The sequence below is a fragment of the Epargyreus clarus genome, unplaced genomic scaffold, assembly GCF_041222505.1.
Source record: "Epargyreus clarus isolate Ecla_fem2 unplaced genomic scaffold, WU_Ecla_fem_2.2 ptg000012l, whole genome shotgun sequence".
NCBI classification, from domain to species: domain Eukaryota; kingdom Metazoa; phylum Arthropoda; class Insecta; order Lepidoptera; family Hesperiidae; genus Epargyreus; species Epargyreus clarus.
Window position 1 is genome coordinate 2,491,063 of NW_027332220.1, and position 17,603 is coordinate 2,508,665.

The 17,603-nt window shown below is 37.8% G+C and overlaps 2 protein-coding genes across 2 annotated transcripts in view; both read right to left on the reverse strand.

The window, feature by feature from the left end:
- Positions 1–1,942, reverse strand: part of LOC140746456 (fatty acid synthase-like) — a 34,323-nt gene extending 32,381 nt beyond the window's left edge. Inside the window, exons 1-2 of the mRNA XM_073078608.1 lie at positions 1,805–1,942; positions 238–430 (exon numbers count right to left, since the gene is read on the reverse strand). Of these exons, the coding sequence (XP_072934709.1) occupies positions 238–430; positions 1,805–1,942 (331 nt within the window). The remainder of the gene's footprint in view (positions 1–237; positions 431–1,804) is intronic.
- A 3,817-nt stretch (positions 1,943–5,759) lies between these two features.
- On the reverse strand, positions 5,760–8,975 carry LOC140746459 (uncharacterized). Its single transcript, XM_073078610.1, has 4 exons — positions 8,906–8,975; positions 7,541–7,654; positions 6,374–6,567; positions 5,760–5,906 (listed from the first exon to the last, which is right to left on the reverse strand). The coding sequence occupies exons 1-4, from the start codon at positions 8,973–8,975 to the stop codon at positions 5,760–5,762; spliced, it is 525 nt and encodes a 174-aa protein (XP_072934711.1).
- Between the last annotated feature and the right edge of the window lie 8,628 nt (positions 8,976–17,603).

Here is a 17,603-nt window from a genome sequence, read left to right on the forward strand (position 1 = left end):
CAGTCCACCTGATGGTAAGTGGCTACTTTCATCAACCATCTGCCATCATGGTGGCCACAGATGCGCCGCTACCCCTGAGGACTAAGCTGGAACGCCTCGGAAAAGTATGTCTCCTTTACCCTTCAAACCAGAACACAGCAGCGCGTAACACTGCTGTTATTATGCAGAAATAGGTGTGGCAGTGATGTCGCCGGAGTCGAACCACAAAGGGTTCTACCTTCAAAAAAGGAAACTTACCAGCATCATATAGAGCTTGATACGTGTGTTCCAACAGCTTCTTGGATATGACGTCGATGGTGTTCCCATTGCGTTGGCTAACCTTGAAGAACTGGGAGTCAAACCTGTCCAGGCCTGGCACTAAGCCGACGTGCTCAGCGAGTTCAGGATGCTTGAAGTCCCAACGGCGATTCTTTGTTGTTATTGGATCTACCTGTAAGGAAAAGGACAGTAGTGCTAAGTTAGAACTAAAACGACGTCCTAACAATCCGCTTCTAATATGTACGATAGTATATATTTTAAAGCATGCAGTATGTGCCACCCTCCCTCACATACGATGCGTGTACATGCAAGAAATAAAAATATACACTATCACTCATAGATTAGTAACGATACTTCGCCGGCTTGAAATTGAATGAAGCCACAAACAGCTTAATTTAGTAAGTTATTTTTTTGAATCCTTGACAAATAAAATCATTTTTAGAGAAAATTTACGAATAAATAACTAATTTACGTAATAATTACGTAGTTTACGTAATAAATAAATAATTATTTCAAATATTTTAGGGACATTTTAGCACGGAGACGTGGCAAAACTTTTCTACGCAACCATTTCAATTCTCAAAACTGGGTACATTTTCTTGTTAGGAGTGAGTAATCTTTACTAATCTATGCTATCACTGCTATTATGAATACTGCTACCAACACGTATTTCGCTCCAATATGGAGCATCTTTAGGGTAAATTGATTCTACCAAAGTTAATCGCTAAGTAGTAAGTACGGTAGATACTGCGTGGTAAAATATATAAAATCATACATATTGGCACAAGATTGTTGCGAAGTAGTTTTGATTCTAACTTAATAACATGGGTTTTTGCAAAGCAACGCCTGATAAAACAACTATTAAATAGTAGTATTAGAAGTGCATTATTTAAAACTAGCTGGCAAGCAAGTTTGGAATAATGATGAAATCATTGGAATTATTTCCCCAAAATTGAACCATACGGCTGGACCAACCTTTGAACCAAGGAATGGCAGTAATTTATCGGAGAAAAAAGTTAAAATAAACCAACGGTTACTAAACTCTTGGCTTCAAATCAAGTTTTTCTTTGTTGTGGCTTTATACAGCCGAATTCATTTAAAAGTCATCACTTAAATGTATGCTTCGCTGGGTATTGAATTCAGAACAGTCTGGGAGCATGTGAATCCAAAAATATATAAATAAAAAACACAATCTATTAATAAAATAAAACTATTTCGTGATCCAATTTACAACATTCATTATTCCCGCGTAAAATACGCCTCTAACGTCAAGACCGTTCTTTTTTTCTTTTTTATGCTAGTTCACACGATAGTGTACCGCATACAGCCAATGACTACATAAATGGGCACTTAATATTATAAAAATAAAATATAACAATTAATATATTTATAATACTATATTTTGGCCTTTATTTTATTTATTTATTTTAATTCTTTTTTCTATTAGCACATATTGTATTAAGTTTAATTATAGTTTGCATTTTTAATATTAAGTTATTATTATGATGTTCATACAAATGTATAAAAAATTAAAAAGTTAAATTACCTTATTATAGAGTATTTCAGTAAACTCTTTAATATTCGAAGCCTTGGGGTAGAGTCCGGATACTCCGCTGATGACCACCCTCTCGCCACTCATGTTTGGAGTCTCGCTGGTTTCCAATTCTTGGAGTGATGGTGCCATTGTGACAATCTCTACGAAAATAACATAATCACACAATAATACATTCTTCAGTATTTTGAAACGGTTGTAGTAGTTCTTGTACTCAAAGTAGTAATACTTATGAAGGTGGGGGAACCCTTTGTGGTTCGACTCCAGCGGCAGCACCGTCACACCTATTTCTACCTCATAACAGCAGTGTTAAGCGCTGCTGTGTTCTGGTTTGAAGAGTGGTAAGGGTTTTTTTTCTGAGGCATTCAAGCTGTGTTCGGAAAAGTCTGTCTCCCTTACCACACCGTTCAAACCGGAACACAGCAGCGCCGTACGCTGCTGTTATTAGGTAGAAATAGGTGTGGCGGTGGTGCCGCCGGAGTCGAACCACAAAGGGTTCTACCACCTTCTAAAACACATCTCCATAGGCCGCAGACCATGTCCAAGATCTAATTGAATCAGAATTTGTTTTAATAGTTTAAAAAATATTACCTTGAATACAAAATACTTCTTTTATTTTCACTTGAACATACTGCGTCAAGCGCAATAGTTTGAAATAGACTAAACAAAAATGGGCATAATATTATCCAACCATTCGTAAAACTTAAATCGTTGCATCATTTATAACTCAGGAATTACCATATACAGGGTGAATTTTTCAAACGGGCCTTCAGGGCCAAATCCGAAACTATAAGGATTAGCGAAAAATGCTGTAAGGAGTTACGAGGCCGATTTTGATAAAAACTAAAACTGCATCATTAGTTTTTTAAAATATATTTTTCCTTAGCCGGGAATCGAACGAGTTCATTTTGAAAAAAATTACACCCTCTATATTATTCCACTATCTGATAGTGTCGCTTTTAAGGATCAAATTCTGGGAAGTAATGTTATGTTACAAATTAAAGGAAAAGGAAAATTTTGAAGAAAATACATATTTTTTCATACATTGGCATCCTAATCCTTAAGGATTATCCATAATAAAAGATTTATGTATAATTCTTTAGAAACATACATAAGTCATATCATTGAAGAATTTGTTGGTTATTAAACTAATTATTCGATGTTATGACCATGACATACGGCTTTGTATGAGAAAGTAATAGTTTGGCAAATAAGTTACTGCCGTTTATAGGATTACTTTATTAATAAAAATAGATAACTGATTAAATAGTAAATTCTTATTGTTTACAACTTCGTTTAAACGTTAAATATGATTATCTATATCTCTTTGTTTAGTAATCACTCGGATTTCAATCGAAAAAGTCATTCTCGCAAATTGTCAACTTTACATCTGTATTAATCGAAACTTCGCCCAAAACAAGTTAAATCTATTATAATGGTCCTTAAAATAACCTTAATTAAGTCGGACATAAAAATATAAATTCTTGGAGAACAAAACGTCCACTTTCGAATGATTTGAAATATTGAGCCAAAAAAAATGTTGATACGCGAAATGTTTAAATTGATGAATGGCGGGAACTTAACTGCCAAATTAACATGAAAAAATATGTGTTTTCTTAAAATTGAGGCTTTTCCTTTAGTTTGTTATTTATCATTACTTCCCAGATTTTGATACTTATAAGCAACACTATCAGATAGTGGAATAATGTAGAGGGTGTATTTTTTTCAAAATGAACTCGTTCGATTCCCGGCTAGGGAAAAAGTTATTTTAAAAAAGTAATGATGCAGTTTTAGTTTTTATCAAAATCGGCCTCGTAACTCCTTTCAGCATTTTTCGCTAATCCTTATAGTTTCGGATTTGGCCCTGAAGGTCCGTTTGAAAAATTCACCCTGTATATTTATTATACAAGTAATAAGGTTAACTATTGTATGTAAATCACAAATTCAAAAGTCCGTCAAGGTCAAAATGTGATTTAGATGCCATTTGGTAAAGGTGGTGGAATCAGTGGGTTTAGGCGAGACATAGTCCGCGCCAAACTGCTAGTCCGCTCTGAAGTTGCGAGCAGGTGTAGTCATACAATTTGCTATGGCGATGCGATTCGTTTCTATAGTCAGAGCGGACTAGTAGTTTTACGCGGACTACACCAAGACACCTATTTCAATCTGAAGTAGTTATTGCATCTGAACATAAAGTTTTGGATGTCTAGTGATTTATACTTATATGTACTTATCTTACTCCTCCGGAGTAGCAATGCAGTAAAACTTAAGATAATTTTCCATAACTTAACTTAAAAGAGTAAGACTTTCCATAACTTGTCAAGACATGGCGCTTCTGCATCGCGCTATCGAAGTTTTCTCAACATCTTGCATATATACAACCTCCGAACTGAATCTATTGGAGCGTAGCCGCTTTCCGGACATAATCAACTAGCTCTGCGGGATATCTCCCTTTGCTTAAGTTGATGTGTCTGTTGTAGTACATGTGCTAGGCGCTGCTGTGTTCCGGTTTGAAGGGTGTGGTAAGGGAGACATACTTTTCCGAGGCGTTCCAGCTTAGTCCTCAGGGGTAGCGGCGCATCTGTGGCCGACCTCTGGTAGGAATATCTAATCCTATCTGGGATTACAGATGTCCATGGGCGGCAGTAGCCACTTACCATCAGGTGGACTGCATGCTCGTATGCTACTCTTATATTATAAAAAAAAGAAAATGTGCTAGGGCCGTTGAAACATTTCTAGAAAGGTAGATTAGACGACCCACGTGGCGGTCACCCGGTATGGTGACCGTCTGACGCGCAGAAGGTCCCAGGTACGATCCCCGGTAGACAGATTTCTAAATTATGAATTTAGCTTTCTGTTTCTGGGTCTGGGTATTTGTGTATTTGTCTCCGTTTGTGTCCATAGCATCCACGATACAGGGAATCCTAGTGTGGGGCTGTGAGTGTAGAAATCGTTAGATAGAAATATAATAATTTTGCTTGTGTTAGCTAATCACGGGACATAAAGAGTAAAAGCGAAATTCTGTTGTTCCTGTTTAATCTACAAATAGTGAAGAACATAAGCCTGTATAACGTGGGCTTGGATTTTAAAATATTGCTTCCGCTACGAAGCCCTTTATAAGCAGCATCCTTACCTCTTTCTAGGTCTTTCTTTGTTGCGGGGAAAGACATGTGTCCAGCAGTGAAATAAGATTTAATATAATTGTTTTTTTAATTGAAAAAAGGTAATAATATAAACACAACTCTTAATTTAAAATCATTTTATTCTTACTATTTTTTTTTCATTTATATTCAATGTTTAGTTATTTGCGATGTAACGTGTAAACTTAATCATTTGTCTAAACTTAACTAAACATAATACGAATAAGTACTCAATCTTTAAATTATGCAATTAGCAATAAAATAAATACGAATTAAATAGTATCGATAAGGCTAATATAAATAATGAATTGAAAGTAAAGTTAAATAATGCATAGAAATACAATAAATTAATAAAAAAAAACACGACCACGTATTTGACACAAACACATACACATGTGTATATACTCTTTTGTTTATGACAGTGCTTCCAGTACCCTTAGGGTTCGTACACAAAACTGCGATGCGACGTCGCATCGCAAAAATCTGCGAGCTCCCTCGACGCATCGCAAGAACTTGCGAATTGATTCGCATCGCACAGTGGTTGTTGTTGTTGGTCACCCTGAGAGACGCTACGCCGCACGATATTGCATCGCAGCAATTCGCATCGCAATTTTCTGCGTTGCGAATTCGCATCGCGTCGCATCGCAGTTTTGTGTTCGAGCCCTAAGTACGAGTTTTGACGTTTTACATCAATGACTGTTTTTGTATTTGTTTACGTATTAGCTCATACACTTCCAATCAGCCCCCTGGCCCCTGTATCAGAACTGATTGGAAGTAGTTCTTATCCTTAGTAATTTATAAGTTTATAACAATTACGACCGCAGATCTTCAATAGCCAAAGTAGAGTTAGAAATACTCCTGTTCCGGAGTGGAGGTTCCACTCTGATTGCTAGATGGATGCATAAGAGTGGTAGGTTGCTCTCGTCGACCACTCTGAACTCGATGTTCGCTGCTGTACCCTGAAACATGATGTATTTATTAAAAAAAATAGTATATGATATAATGTTGAAGGTGATAGAATACTTTGTGGTTCGAATCTGGCAGCATCGCCACACCGATATCTGCCTTTTAACAGCAGTGTTAAGTGCTGTGTTCTGGTTTGAAGGGTGTGGTAAGGGAGAGTGGCAATTTCGACGCATACCAATTTAGTCCTCATGGGTAGCGCATGAGGGGCCGACCTCAAATAGGTATCTAATCATATCTAGGGTTGATTTACAGATTTCCATGGGCGGCAGGAGTCACTATTATGTCGAGAGCATGCTCGTGTACTCGGTTACTGCTATAAAAAAATCCATTGGCTACTATCGCTTGAGAATTAAATCATTGTGAAACTCCTTTCGAAGTGATGGGAGATTATTGACGACCAAAAAGAATTCTGGATTTTTTTTTATTCTAAAATATTTTTTATTTGGATTGATCAACTTACCACTGGGAAGGTGGACTCTATGAACATCCGTAGAGTGTACTGCACCACCTCGCCGGCCAGCACAGGACAGTAGGTGTTGGTCAAGAAGTTGCACGTTATAGCATTCTCCCCAAGGTTGTATGGGATTGGCACAGTGATGAGCCCCATGTTGAGGTACGCAGTTGCCAGCGTTCTCATGGAGCGTAAAAGTCGAGCTAAAAATTAGAACAAGCACGTTGTTAAAAGACGATAAAAATAATCACTTTCTTCGACAGTGAAAGACCTCTGCTGAAGCCTGAGATCTAAAGTTAAAGTACCAAAATATCTAAATTGTACTAACATACCGCACGTAGAGTATGTTTAAGAAAAACACATAAATTAAGTATACGTGAAATGTTATATATGTCGGAACAGGATGGCCGAATTAGTTGATTTTTAATGTATTCCCGAACCGACATCTTTGTTACTTCATATTTGTCAGGATAATTATGATACAGGTACAGGTAGGAATACAGTCACAGATATTCTTATCACTAGCTTATGTCTCTTAACTCAATCACTGGTAATACTTTACATAGTCCCTAAATAACTTTACTGAGAATATTCTAATTAATACAACTACAACTAAATGGACACTATCAAAACGGAGACAGTTCCTCGGTGTGCGCAAGTTAACTTCACTCGTCGGGTCCCAAGTCGCTCTCTATGCGTTCGTCCCTTACGACCGCCGCACCGAGAGCTTGAGAGAGTCGAAGCTCCACCAAGTGCTTTAGGTGTAGCTTGTGTTCTGAAGTACCCATTTTATGACGTCACAGGTGACCACTCCGACATATATATTGTGTGGATAGTGTGACTGTTCGTCACGCGGGTTTATTTGTTTTTAACGTGGTGGAACCCTACGTGGTTCGTCTCTGTAGGCATCATTGCCATACCTATTTCTGCCTTATAACGGCAGTGTTAAGCGGTGTTCTGCTATGAAGGTTTGTGGTAAGTTAGATGTCTGTATCCGAGACGTTCCAACTTAGTCCCCGACGGCAGAAACCATCCGACTTCAGGTGGGGGACCACTTATGTGGAGTTGATTACATATGTCCATAGGCGGTAGTAGTTAATTATAGCCAGGTGTACTGAATACTCGTTTCCTACTTCTATATTTGAAAAATAAAATAAAATCATTTTCAATACTTACGTGCTCTGAAAATCATGCTGATCACAGCATCTTCTAGCTGTGGTAATAGACAAGGTGGTACGGCACATCCCTCGATGTATGTGTTCATTGGTAACTCACCTCCGTGATTGGTACCTGTGGGGTAAGAATTGACTTTGATTACCAAACATTAGAAGAACTGTACCGTCCTTGAATTTCTTGATAAATATTTCGACCACCTTTTATTATTTAAAGCAGTGATAGCCTAATGGTTAAGAAACTCGGCCTCTTGATCGAGGGGTCCGACGTTCAAATCCCATGCATGCACGCCTGATTTTTCGAAATTATGTGCGTATTAGAAATTAATTATCACTTGCTTAAACGGTGAAGGAACACATCGTGAGGAAACCTGCGTACCTGAGATATTTAAAAAAAATCTCAGAGGTATGTGAAGTCTACCAATACGTACTTGGCCAGCGCGGTGGACAATGGCCTAATCCTTCTCATTCTGAGAGGAGACCCGTGCCCAGCAGGGGGACAGTAATGGGTTGATGATGCCGATAATAAAATTTCTAGTGGTTCCTGTAGTATAAGAAACCATGACTTTGATTACCATAAATAAGAAAAACTGTACCGTCCTCATAGTTCTAGATAAGTATTTTTGACCACCTTTATTAATTAAGTGCGAAATATTGTTTTTTGTTAAATAAGATTATTTTTATACATAATAAACAAGTCCTTAAACTGGAATCGCCCGATGATGAGAAAAGTAAATATTCAATATTTAATTATTTTAAACAATTCTCCAAAAAACACAAAGAAAACGTATTAATGGTAAATGCTAACAAATACTTTAATGACGTTAATTATAGGAGAGGTCCAATTAGGAGGAATGTGCAACCATCGGTTAAAAAAACGGGTATAATTCCTTTAACTTATATTAATTATAACTAATGACCCGGCAAATGTTGTGTTGCCATATAAATAAAAAAAATGTTAAGGGTGAACAACCCCTATCACTTAGGGTTGTAATAAATAGATAGTAGCCGATTCTCAGACCTACTGAATAGCATATAAAATTTGGTGAAAATCGGTAAAGCCGTTTCGGAGGAGTACGGTAACTAACATTGCGACACGAGAATTTTATATATAAGATATAGGTTACCTTGAAGGTGGTAGAACCCTTTGTGGTTCGACTCTGGCGGCACCACCGCCACACCTTCTACCTTCTACCACCTTCAAACGACAACAATACTTCAAAACAATTCAAACTTCATACAATGATACTCGTATAATAACTACATACATATAACTTCTCCTACTTGAGCCGGGTAAGAACGGAAAACACTATAATTAAACTGTATATAGATATCGACTTAAATAACCGTTATTTTTAAATTAACTTACATTGTGAAACTTGAGTAGTTTGCCCCAAAACAAGGGAAACGGCACACAATAAAACTACAAAACGAAACATTTCTGAAACAACTTACAACAAATGAATACTACAAATGAATAATTCGTTTAGATACAGAAATAAAATAAAGAAATCTATATCACTGTTCCCTATCACGCAGGTGTTCTATCTATAGATGATAAGGAATAAGTCATTTTCGTAATCAATAATTAGAATGTTTATTAACTTTATCTTTTATCTGCATTACTTAAAATCAAAATCAATATTGCAAAATCTTAAAAATAAAGGTTGATCGGTTTATATTTTTTATTATGTGACTATGAGTATGAGTATGAACTTTTATAAGAAAACTAGTTGACCCGGCAAACGTTGTGTTGCCTATACATAAAAAAATGTTAAGAGTGAACAACCCTTATCACTTAGGGGTATGAAATATAGATAGTAGCCGATTCTCAGACCTACTGAATATGCATATAAAATTTGGTGAAAATCGGTAAAGCCGTTTCGGAGGAGTACGGTAACTAACATTGTGACACGAGAATTTTATATATGAGATGTTTATTATTATGCTTTCACGGTGAAGGACAACATAGTAAGGATACTTGTTATAGAGCTCTGAAAAATGTTCTCAAAGGTATGTGAAGTCTACCAGCTTAGGTACGGTAGACTAGTCTATACTCTAAGTAAAAATCTGTGCCCAGCAGTGGGGAAGAAAATTATGATGATATTTATTATCATCATAATTTTCTTCCCCAGTGCTGATGTTTATTTTTTTGATATGGGTTATAGTTTAATATCTTTTACTCTCGAGTAAATATCTGTGCCGTGCAGCAATGGAGCGAAAAATAATGATGATAATAAATAATCGATTTTTATTTTTTGTCATGAATTTCTAAAACTTCGCTTAAATTTTGGGTATTCGTTCAAACTTGCCAAGTTCTCTTTCAATATTTGGTAGGATAAACTTGGATAGATTAATATTTATTAATAACGGACTATAGTATCGCATTACAAATCACTGTCTCAAAGAGCATCTTTACAAAGGGAACTTTGATAAAAAGTCCATTATAAGAATACTCTACAACCGAGTTAAAATGTTGTGTGTATTTTTGAAATCTGCTTTGGGTGCTGCCTAAACTCTTTTGCTCTGTGAGAAGATATGTGCCCAACAGTGAAGCAGAAAATGATGATGATGATTACGACGATAGATTAACGTCTGATTGACATGGGTTCAAATTGTTCGCACATGTCAAATTTCGATCTTAGGTAGGTAAAATTTGGATAGATTGGTTATTCATAACGGACTATAGTAACCCATTACAAATCACTGTCTCAAAGGGCACGAAACTGCACACCTCGACGTCGCACAAAGCCTTGGTTTCAAATTGGATTTACCAAATCCAATCAGTTGTGAACTCTGCGATCCATGATAGAACGTGATTTCGAAAACTGTTTCTAGATCTTGGGGCTTGTGTTTGATATTGTTCCTGTAAGTATCTATAAGCAGGTGTATAATAATACCCAGTCATTATGTATAAAAGATATTTAATCACTTTGACTATACCTAACATATATATGCAAAATTCTAAAGTTGATGACGTTTTTTATAAATGGATAGTTTAACCCGGGTAACTCTTTTGTCCTTCTTTTATTTATTTATTTATTGAACACCAACATAATGTACACTTGTTATATATTGGCCTTAACGCACATAATTAGGCATTCACCTTAAACAAAATTACTAGAAAGACATCCGATCCTGCACCGCCGCCGTGCCGTGGGAACGCTGACTCCGCACTACCGCTCCGTTTCCATCGTACAGTCCCGAACGTGGGAATTCACTCTGGGCGCTAACATTGCCCCAGCAAGTCACCACTTAGGATAGTTAGTTTTAATTTAGGTTAGATTTAATCCAAAACATGTAATATTCTGTTTTGATTAAATACGTATATATAATTAATTCGGTCTTTCTGTATCCTGGCTGCTGCATCCCGACGCAATATATAACTCACTGAGTATATTAGTAAAGCGTGAAATAATTAGATAAAATAGGTGAGTGCCATTACAGATACAGGTGAAGATTGCATGCTATAGAAAGAAGCGAGTATATAGAATTACAGGGGTAAAATGACACATACATTTTTGATACTATTTTTAATTTTTTTTAAATTAATTTCAAACTATTTTTGAACTTGCAAATGTTTAGAAACCTCCCGAAATTCGCGAACAATTCTGTTAAGAGGTGCATTCGGACCGAGATTTGAATAACAGTAAGTGTCTTCGAAAGTAAAAAAATCTAGACGCTCTGGGTAGTTTACAAGAAGAAAAAATTAGTTGAGAAACATTTGCAAGCTTATATAGAAACAAAAGGTCGAGCATTCGTCTTCGATACAGTAGCGATGTCATATTAAAATGTTTCAGCCGATCTGAATAGTTCGGGCCAGGTTGCACGAGTAGGTAAAGTGCCAAAGGAAGCTTTTTTGAAAACTTTCAAGTCTCTTATAACAATAACAACAATATAAACTTCATAAAAGGGGTTCCATGCTACGCTGCAATACTTTAGAGCGCACAAGAGCGTTGTAAAGTATTTTTTTTATTTGGGACATTTAAAATCTCTACAGTTGCGTAAGACAAAGGCCTTGAAAAGCTATTGAACAAATATTGTCGATATGTGTGTTGAACCCTAATTTATTGTCTGTCATAATCATAGATTAGTAAAGATACTTCGCCGCCTTGAAATTGAATGAAACCACAAACGGCTTATTTGTAAGTTCTTTTTTTGTAATTCTTGACAAATAAAAACATTTTTAGAGAAAAATTACGAATAAATAACGAATACTGCGTAATTTATGCATAATAAATAAATAATTATTTCAAATATTTTAGGGATATTTTAGTACGGAGACGTGGCAAAACATTTTTACGCAACCATTTCAATTGTCTAAACTGGGTACATTTTCTTGTTAGGAGTGAGTAATCTTTACTAATCTATGATCATAATACCCAAATCCCTTATGGTAGCCATCTCATCCAGTACCTTGTTGTGCATTTTATAATTATAGTTAGGTTGTTTTTTTTCTAGAAAAGTGGATTACAAAGCATTTTGAAATATTAATATCCAAAATTCTCGATAATAATAATCAATCTATCGAAAGATCGACAATTACATCACATTAGAATTTGTTAATTTCGATTTTGGGTAGACAAAAGACGGATGCAGTATAAATAACGGCCGTTAGTCTTATTTCACAGTGGATAATATTGGTAAAATAATTTTATCTGGAGGCACGGCAGTGCCTCCGCCAAGTTGAGCCAAAAGAAGCGGCACGGCCGTACCATCCTTTTCCCGTAGCAATTCGGCCCATTTTTGACCCCCTGTAACTTCGTTGCATATGAAGCTAGAAGCCTGTATTTTCAGGAGCCAAGCAAGCATTGTATAGACACTGTGTATTACCAATTTCATTCAATTTGAACCAGTAGTTTAAGAATAACAAGTAGTCAAAGTTCGTAATTTTGTCACTCACTGACTGACCGATCATCAAAATGTTAAGGCACTTCTAGCAGACATAGAAGGTTAAGATTGAGAATACAATTAGTGTTTAGTATATAACTCATGGAAAAACTAAAATATTTTGCAATTTCTGTCCGGTTGTCTAGATACACCAACTACATAAAATAACTTTGTATCCCATATAAGTATATAGGATTACAAAGTTACATTTGCAGTTAATGAATCTGTGTTCCTGTCCGCGAAATGTGCCAGTAGTAGGGGGAGCCCATGATGCTAAATGGGTAGAAACTCGAGCGTCGTTTGGACCTATACGATTGTATAGATTACATTTTAGTGAGTGAAGAAAAGTTTGTATGATATTTTTCGATTCACGGTGGAAATAGCTTCTGCTGGTTTGCAGCCATACGAGTGGTAAAAATGGAGAAAAAAATTACACCAGTGCATTAGATTTTCAAAAGGGGATATTAAGTTACCCCAGATGAGTCGCCCATTCGAAAGACTGACGATTCGATTCGAAAGACGGTTAGTGACTCTTCGAAAATGCAAAAAAAAAAATCGTTATCTTGACACACTCGAGGGGGTCAGATTATACAGGAAATTCCAGCTGATGTTTTACTTTTACTGACGATTTAGTGGAGGGGTCTTTTTATACCAACGATTTGAAAAAAATGTATTTTCCATAAAATTTGCCTTTTCGATATATGTGCTCGATAGTCTTTGCGACCATACGGGCGCACCGTAGAGCGCGACAGAGTGCACGACACCTGCGTAGAGGCGACGGACGTCCTCCTTCGGTCCCCGAGATTTGGCAGCAGTCTGTGCAACGCACCCGCTACCTTATGAATCCGGGGGACAAGACGGCTAAAATGCTCGTCGAAATTCCAGCGGCTGTCCAACACTAGTCCAAGATACTTTAAGTATCTGCCCACTTCAATGACTGCGTCACCTACCCGCACTGACATGCAGGGTGGTCCCACGTTCGGCCTTAGGCGGTGGAACCATAACGCCTCGGTGTTGCTCGATGCTATGCGAAGACCCAAGGCGTTTATTTTGTTGACAACGCGTGCCACCCCTAGTTCGGCTAACCTCGCCGTCCTTTCATAGGACTCTCCCTCCGCCAGGACCAAGGTGTCGTCTGCGTAGCAAACGATGGTGACTCCTGCAGGAAGCGCTGTCCGCAGCACTATATCGTATGCGAGGTTCCAAAGCAGCGGCCCTAGAACTGACCCCTGCGGAACCCCGCACACGACTCCCCTCTCATGGACTCTTCCGTATCGGCCCGGGTAGATGACGTTCCTGTCCGACAGATAGGCCGCCAAAACGTTCCGCAGATAGGGAGGCACCTGATGATGTACGAGGGCCTCCCTTATCGCATTCCAGGGCAGAGCGTTAAAGGCATTAACTATGTCGAGACTTATTGCCAAGACTACTCTGCCTCTGGAAAAAGCCCTCTCCGTGAGCGCTCGGACGCGAAGAACGGCGTCCACTGTCGAGCGCCCAACGCGGAAACCGAACTGATTGTAGGACAGGTCCGGGCCAATGCACGATAGATGTCTGCTGACGCGAGCGGCAATTATCCGCTCGAAGAGCTTTCCTGCCTCATTCAGCAGACATATCGGCCTGTAGGACGCTGGTGAGTCCATGGGGCGACCCGCCTTATGCAGGAGCACCACCTTCGGTACCCTCCATTGCGCGGGGAACTTCCCAAAACGGAGGCAGTTGGTAAAGAGGCGCCGCAATCTTTCTCCCAACACGGGCAACCCCTGAAATTCTTAAGAAATATACTGCCGTAACCCCGTACCCATAAGAAGCCTCAAAACCTTCAGAATGATACTATTGCAGCTGATACTGAGCTCGCTAACCGTTCAAATGATAAGAAACCTGATTTCTAGAATTATAATTGTTTGAAATTACATTGTATGAATTTCATATGGTGTAGGTGGTTTGATATTTGAACTATATTTAAGAAGTATCATTTGAATTAAATTTGAAATTTAAAAAACTTACTTAACTTGTATTGAATTTAGTTAAAAATAATTTTGTATTGAATTTAAAAATAAATTAATGGGGATTCAGCTTTTCTAAAATCATCTTAGTTTTCTTTATCTTATAGCACCATTTAAAGAACGAAATAAATCAATATCATCTTTTTTTTTTCTTTTCGAGGGGGAAACCGTCAAAAGTTACCCGGTACCGTGGGAGCGACACAGGGTTATATGGGACTCTTACCGCACTAAAACCCCTTTCGGTGGCAGCCCTCGGCGCTGCGTAGAGGACTCCGGGATCTCCAAAAGACCCGGTGTCCTCTCAGCGCACTGCCCCGTCGGGCTCCGCCCAGATGAAATTGTATCCCCACATCGTCTGGTGTACACGACGGAATGCGACCACACATACCGCCGTCCTTCCCAGGGTCGCTAGCCGGGCGGTTCGAGCTCCCACACTTGCCGCCCGCAAACCCGAAAGCCCCGTTTAATCGCCTCTTACAACAGACAGGGGATACTGTAGCCTTATTCTGGTCTCGGAACTACAGGGACAAAATCAATATCATCTAGACATAGGACAGATATTTATATTCATTGTTTATTTTTGTTTGGCCCGGGATCAAAACTCTAACCTGGCTAGGTAACCACTGCTACAAGAATGCTGACTGGCCGATTGTGTACCACATTTATATCCATGATTAATTCCAGATTTTAGGTAGTAGGTTTAACCCATTGTGGAGAGACACATTCACACATACACCATCAAAGATCATTAATTCTCTAAATTAATATGAATTAAAAATTAGGGTCTCAAGTTGATTGTATATTAAAATTATTGCTTTAACGGTGAAGGAATATATCACGTAGAAACTACATAGGTAAAATACCTGAGAAGTCTGTAAAAAAATCTCAACTGTGTGAACTTACCTATACGCATTTGCAAATATGGTGGAGCGCCTAACACTGCTGTTATTAGGCAGATATATGTGTGACGGTGGTGCCGCCGGAGTCGAACCACAAAGGCTTCTACCACCTTCACAATGGAAAATTTTAGCTCATTGGGTTGGGATAACTAATTTAAAATTTAGTTGCAAGTTTTGACCCTCATGCACATGAACTAACAAGGCGACTTAAAGAAAATATAACAATAATAAACCACAATTCTAAAATTAGCAATTTTCACGTAATCCGGCCGCCTGTTGGCAAAAAATTGCGAACCGACATTGAAATGGAACTTGCTACCCTTTTATTCTGACCGAAGTCGACGACAGACAGCTCAGGGTTGTCAGCTTCTGCCTTACACCCGTTACAGCCTAAGAATTTTTATAATATAGGAGTAGCAGACGAGTATGCGGTCCACCTGATGGTAAGTGGCTACTGCCGCTCTGGATAGATGTCCAGTCAACCCCAGATAAGATTACATTCCTACCTGATGTCAGCCACAAATTAGCCGCTACCCCTGAGGACTAAGATGGAATGCCTGGGATAAGTATGTCTCACTTACTTTCTCCCTTCGAACCAGAAAACAGCAGCGCTTAACTCGGCTGTTATTATGTAGAAATAGGTGGGGCGGTGGTGCCGTCGGAGTCGAGTCACAGAGAAACCACAGAACCATAGATAAGTTAGAATCCATCAAGCCGTTTGGGTTGTATGGCTTGTCAAATAATGAGACATACATACATAGTTCATACGCTCGAAACAAATTACCTTTTGTAATGTAGTAAAAAAAAAGTAAAAAAATATTTACCTAAAAATCAGATCTTAACAGCCAGCCCTACCACGAAAGTTTGTGGGAATTTTATTTCGTATCGAATACGGATAAAACAGGAAAGTAACTTCGCCAGTTTCAAATGTAAGTTTCATTTATTTTGCATGCGAACTTTTTTACTAGCCACGGCTTTCAAATTGAAAAAGTAAAAATGAAAAAAGTTGGTTTGGAAGCCTTCTAAACTATTTTCCCTTCATCGCTCATCACTATTCTACTTTAATTACTATTTTACCTTAATTTAACTTGCTTTGTTAATTCTTGTGTATCATCATCATCATCAACCAATTACTCTCCCACTGCTGGGTCTCCTTCCAGAATGAAAAGGATTAGGCCATAGTCCACCGCGCTCGCTATGTGTATATGTGAGAACCAAATTTTGCAATTGTATTTTGAACTTACTGATTAAAATTCAGTTACCGGCTAACTGCAAAGAAACGATTGATCTATTCAAAATTGTAATTTAAAATGACACTATTTCTTTTTTCGTTTTTTTCCATAACCTTTCGCTCTTTTTCTATAATATGTGAGTGAGAGACATTCACAACAGGTATTTTAAATTACAACCGTCATTGAACCAAGTTTTATCATATTCAATTTCAAATCCTATAAAAAAGGTACAAATATACTTTTATAACGGTCCCAACTGAACGTTTAAATGCAATCCATTTAACTAGAAACAGTGTTCCCAAACCTTACAAATACAAAATGACGTCATTTCCCGCGTCCGGCGAACGTTTCGCAAAATGGCGGACGTAGGAGGCCATTTTGTAAGTGCGTGACACGAATGCAAACATCCAACGATGTGAAAAGATTCGCTATTTGTAAAAATTACATTAAATTCAGGATTCCCTCCAATTATCCTGGTGGATTTGTTAGACAAATATTTACTCGGCTACTGCGTTTGAATATAATGAACCGTTTTAATATTCTACGCGGAATCGGAGGTTCGTAAAAAACCATTTAAGGGGATTTTATTTGCAAATTAGTTAGATTTACCTGGGAGTGGTTTTAACATCTGTAAAAAAACTCCATAGCATACGTAGCTTAAGTAATTTGTGAATGTGATGTAAGAAGCGAATCGCCCACCTTATATTTTTATAAGGTACGAGTAAATCGTAAATCGTAATTCGTACATCTTATCCTTACTAATATTATAAATCCGAAAGTAACTCTGTCTGTCTGTCTGTCTCTTCTTCACGCCTAAACCACTGAACCGATTTTAATGAAATTTTGTACAAAGATAGTTTGAGACCCGAGAAAGGACATAGGATAGTTTTTATCCCGGAAATCCCATGGAAATTAGGGATAGCGATCTAAGATCGATTAATCGAAGAATCGATCTTTTCGACCAAAAAGTCGATTATTTTAATCGATATTAGTAAAGATTGAATCGTAAACTATGCATTTGATCAAGTGATGATCTTTAG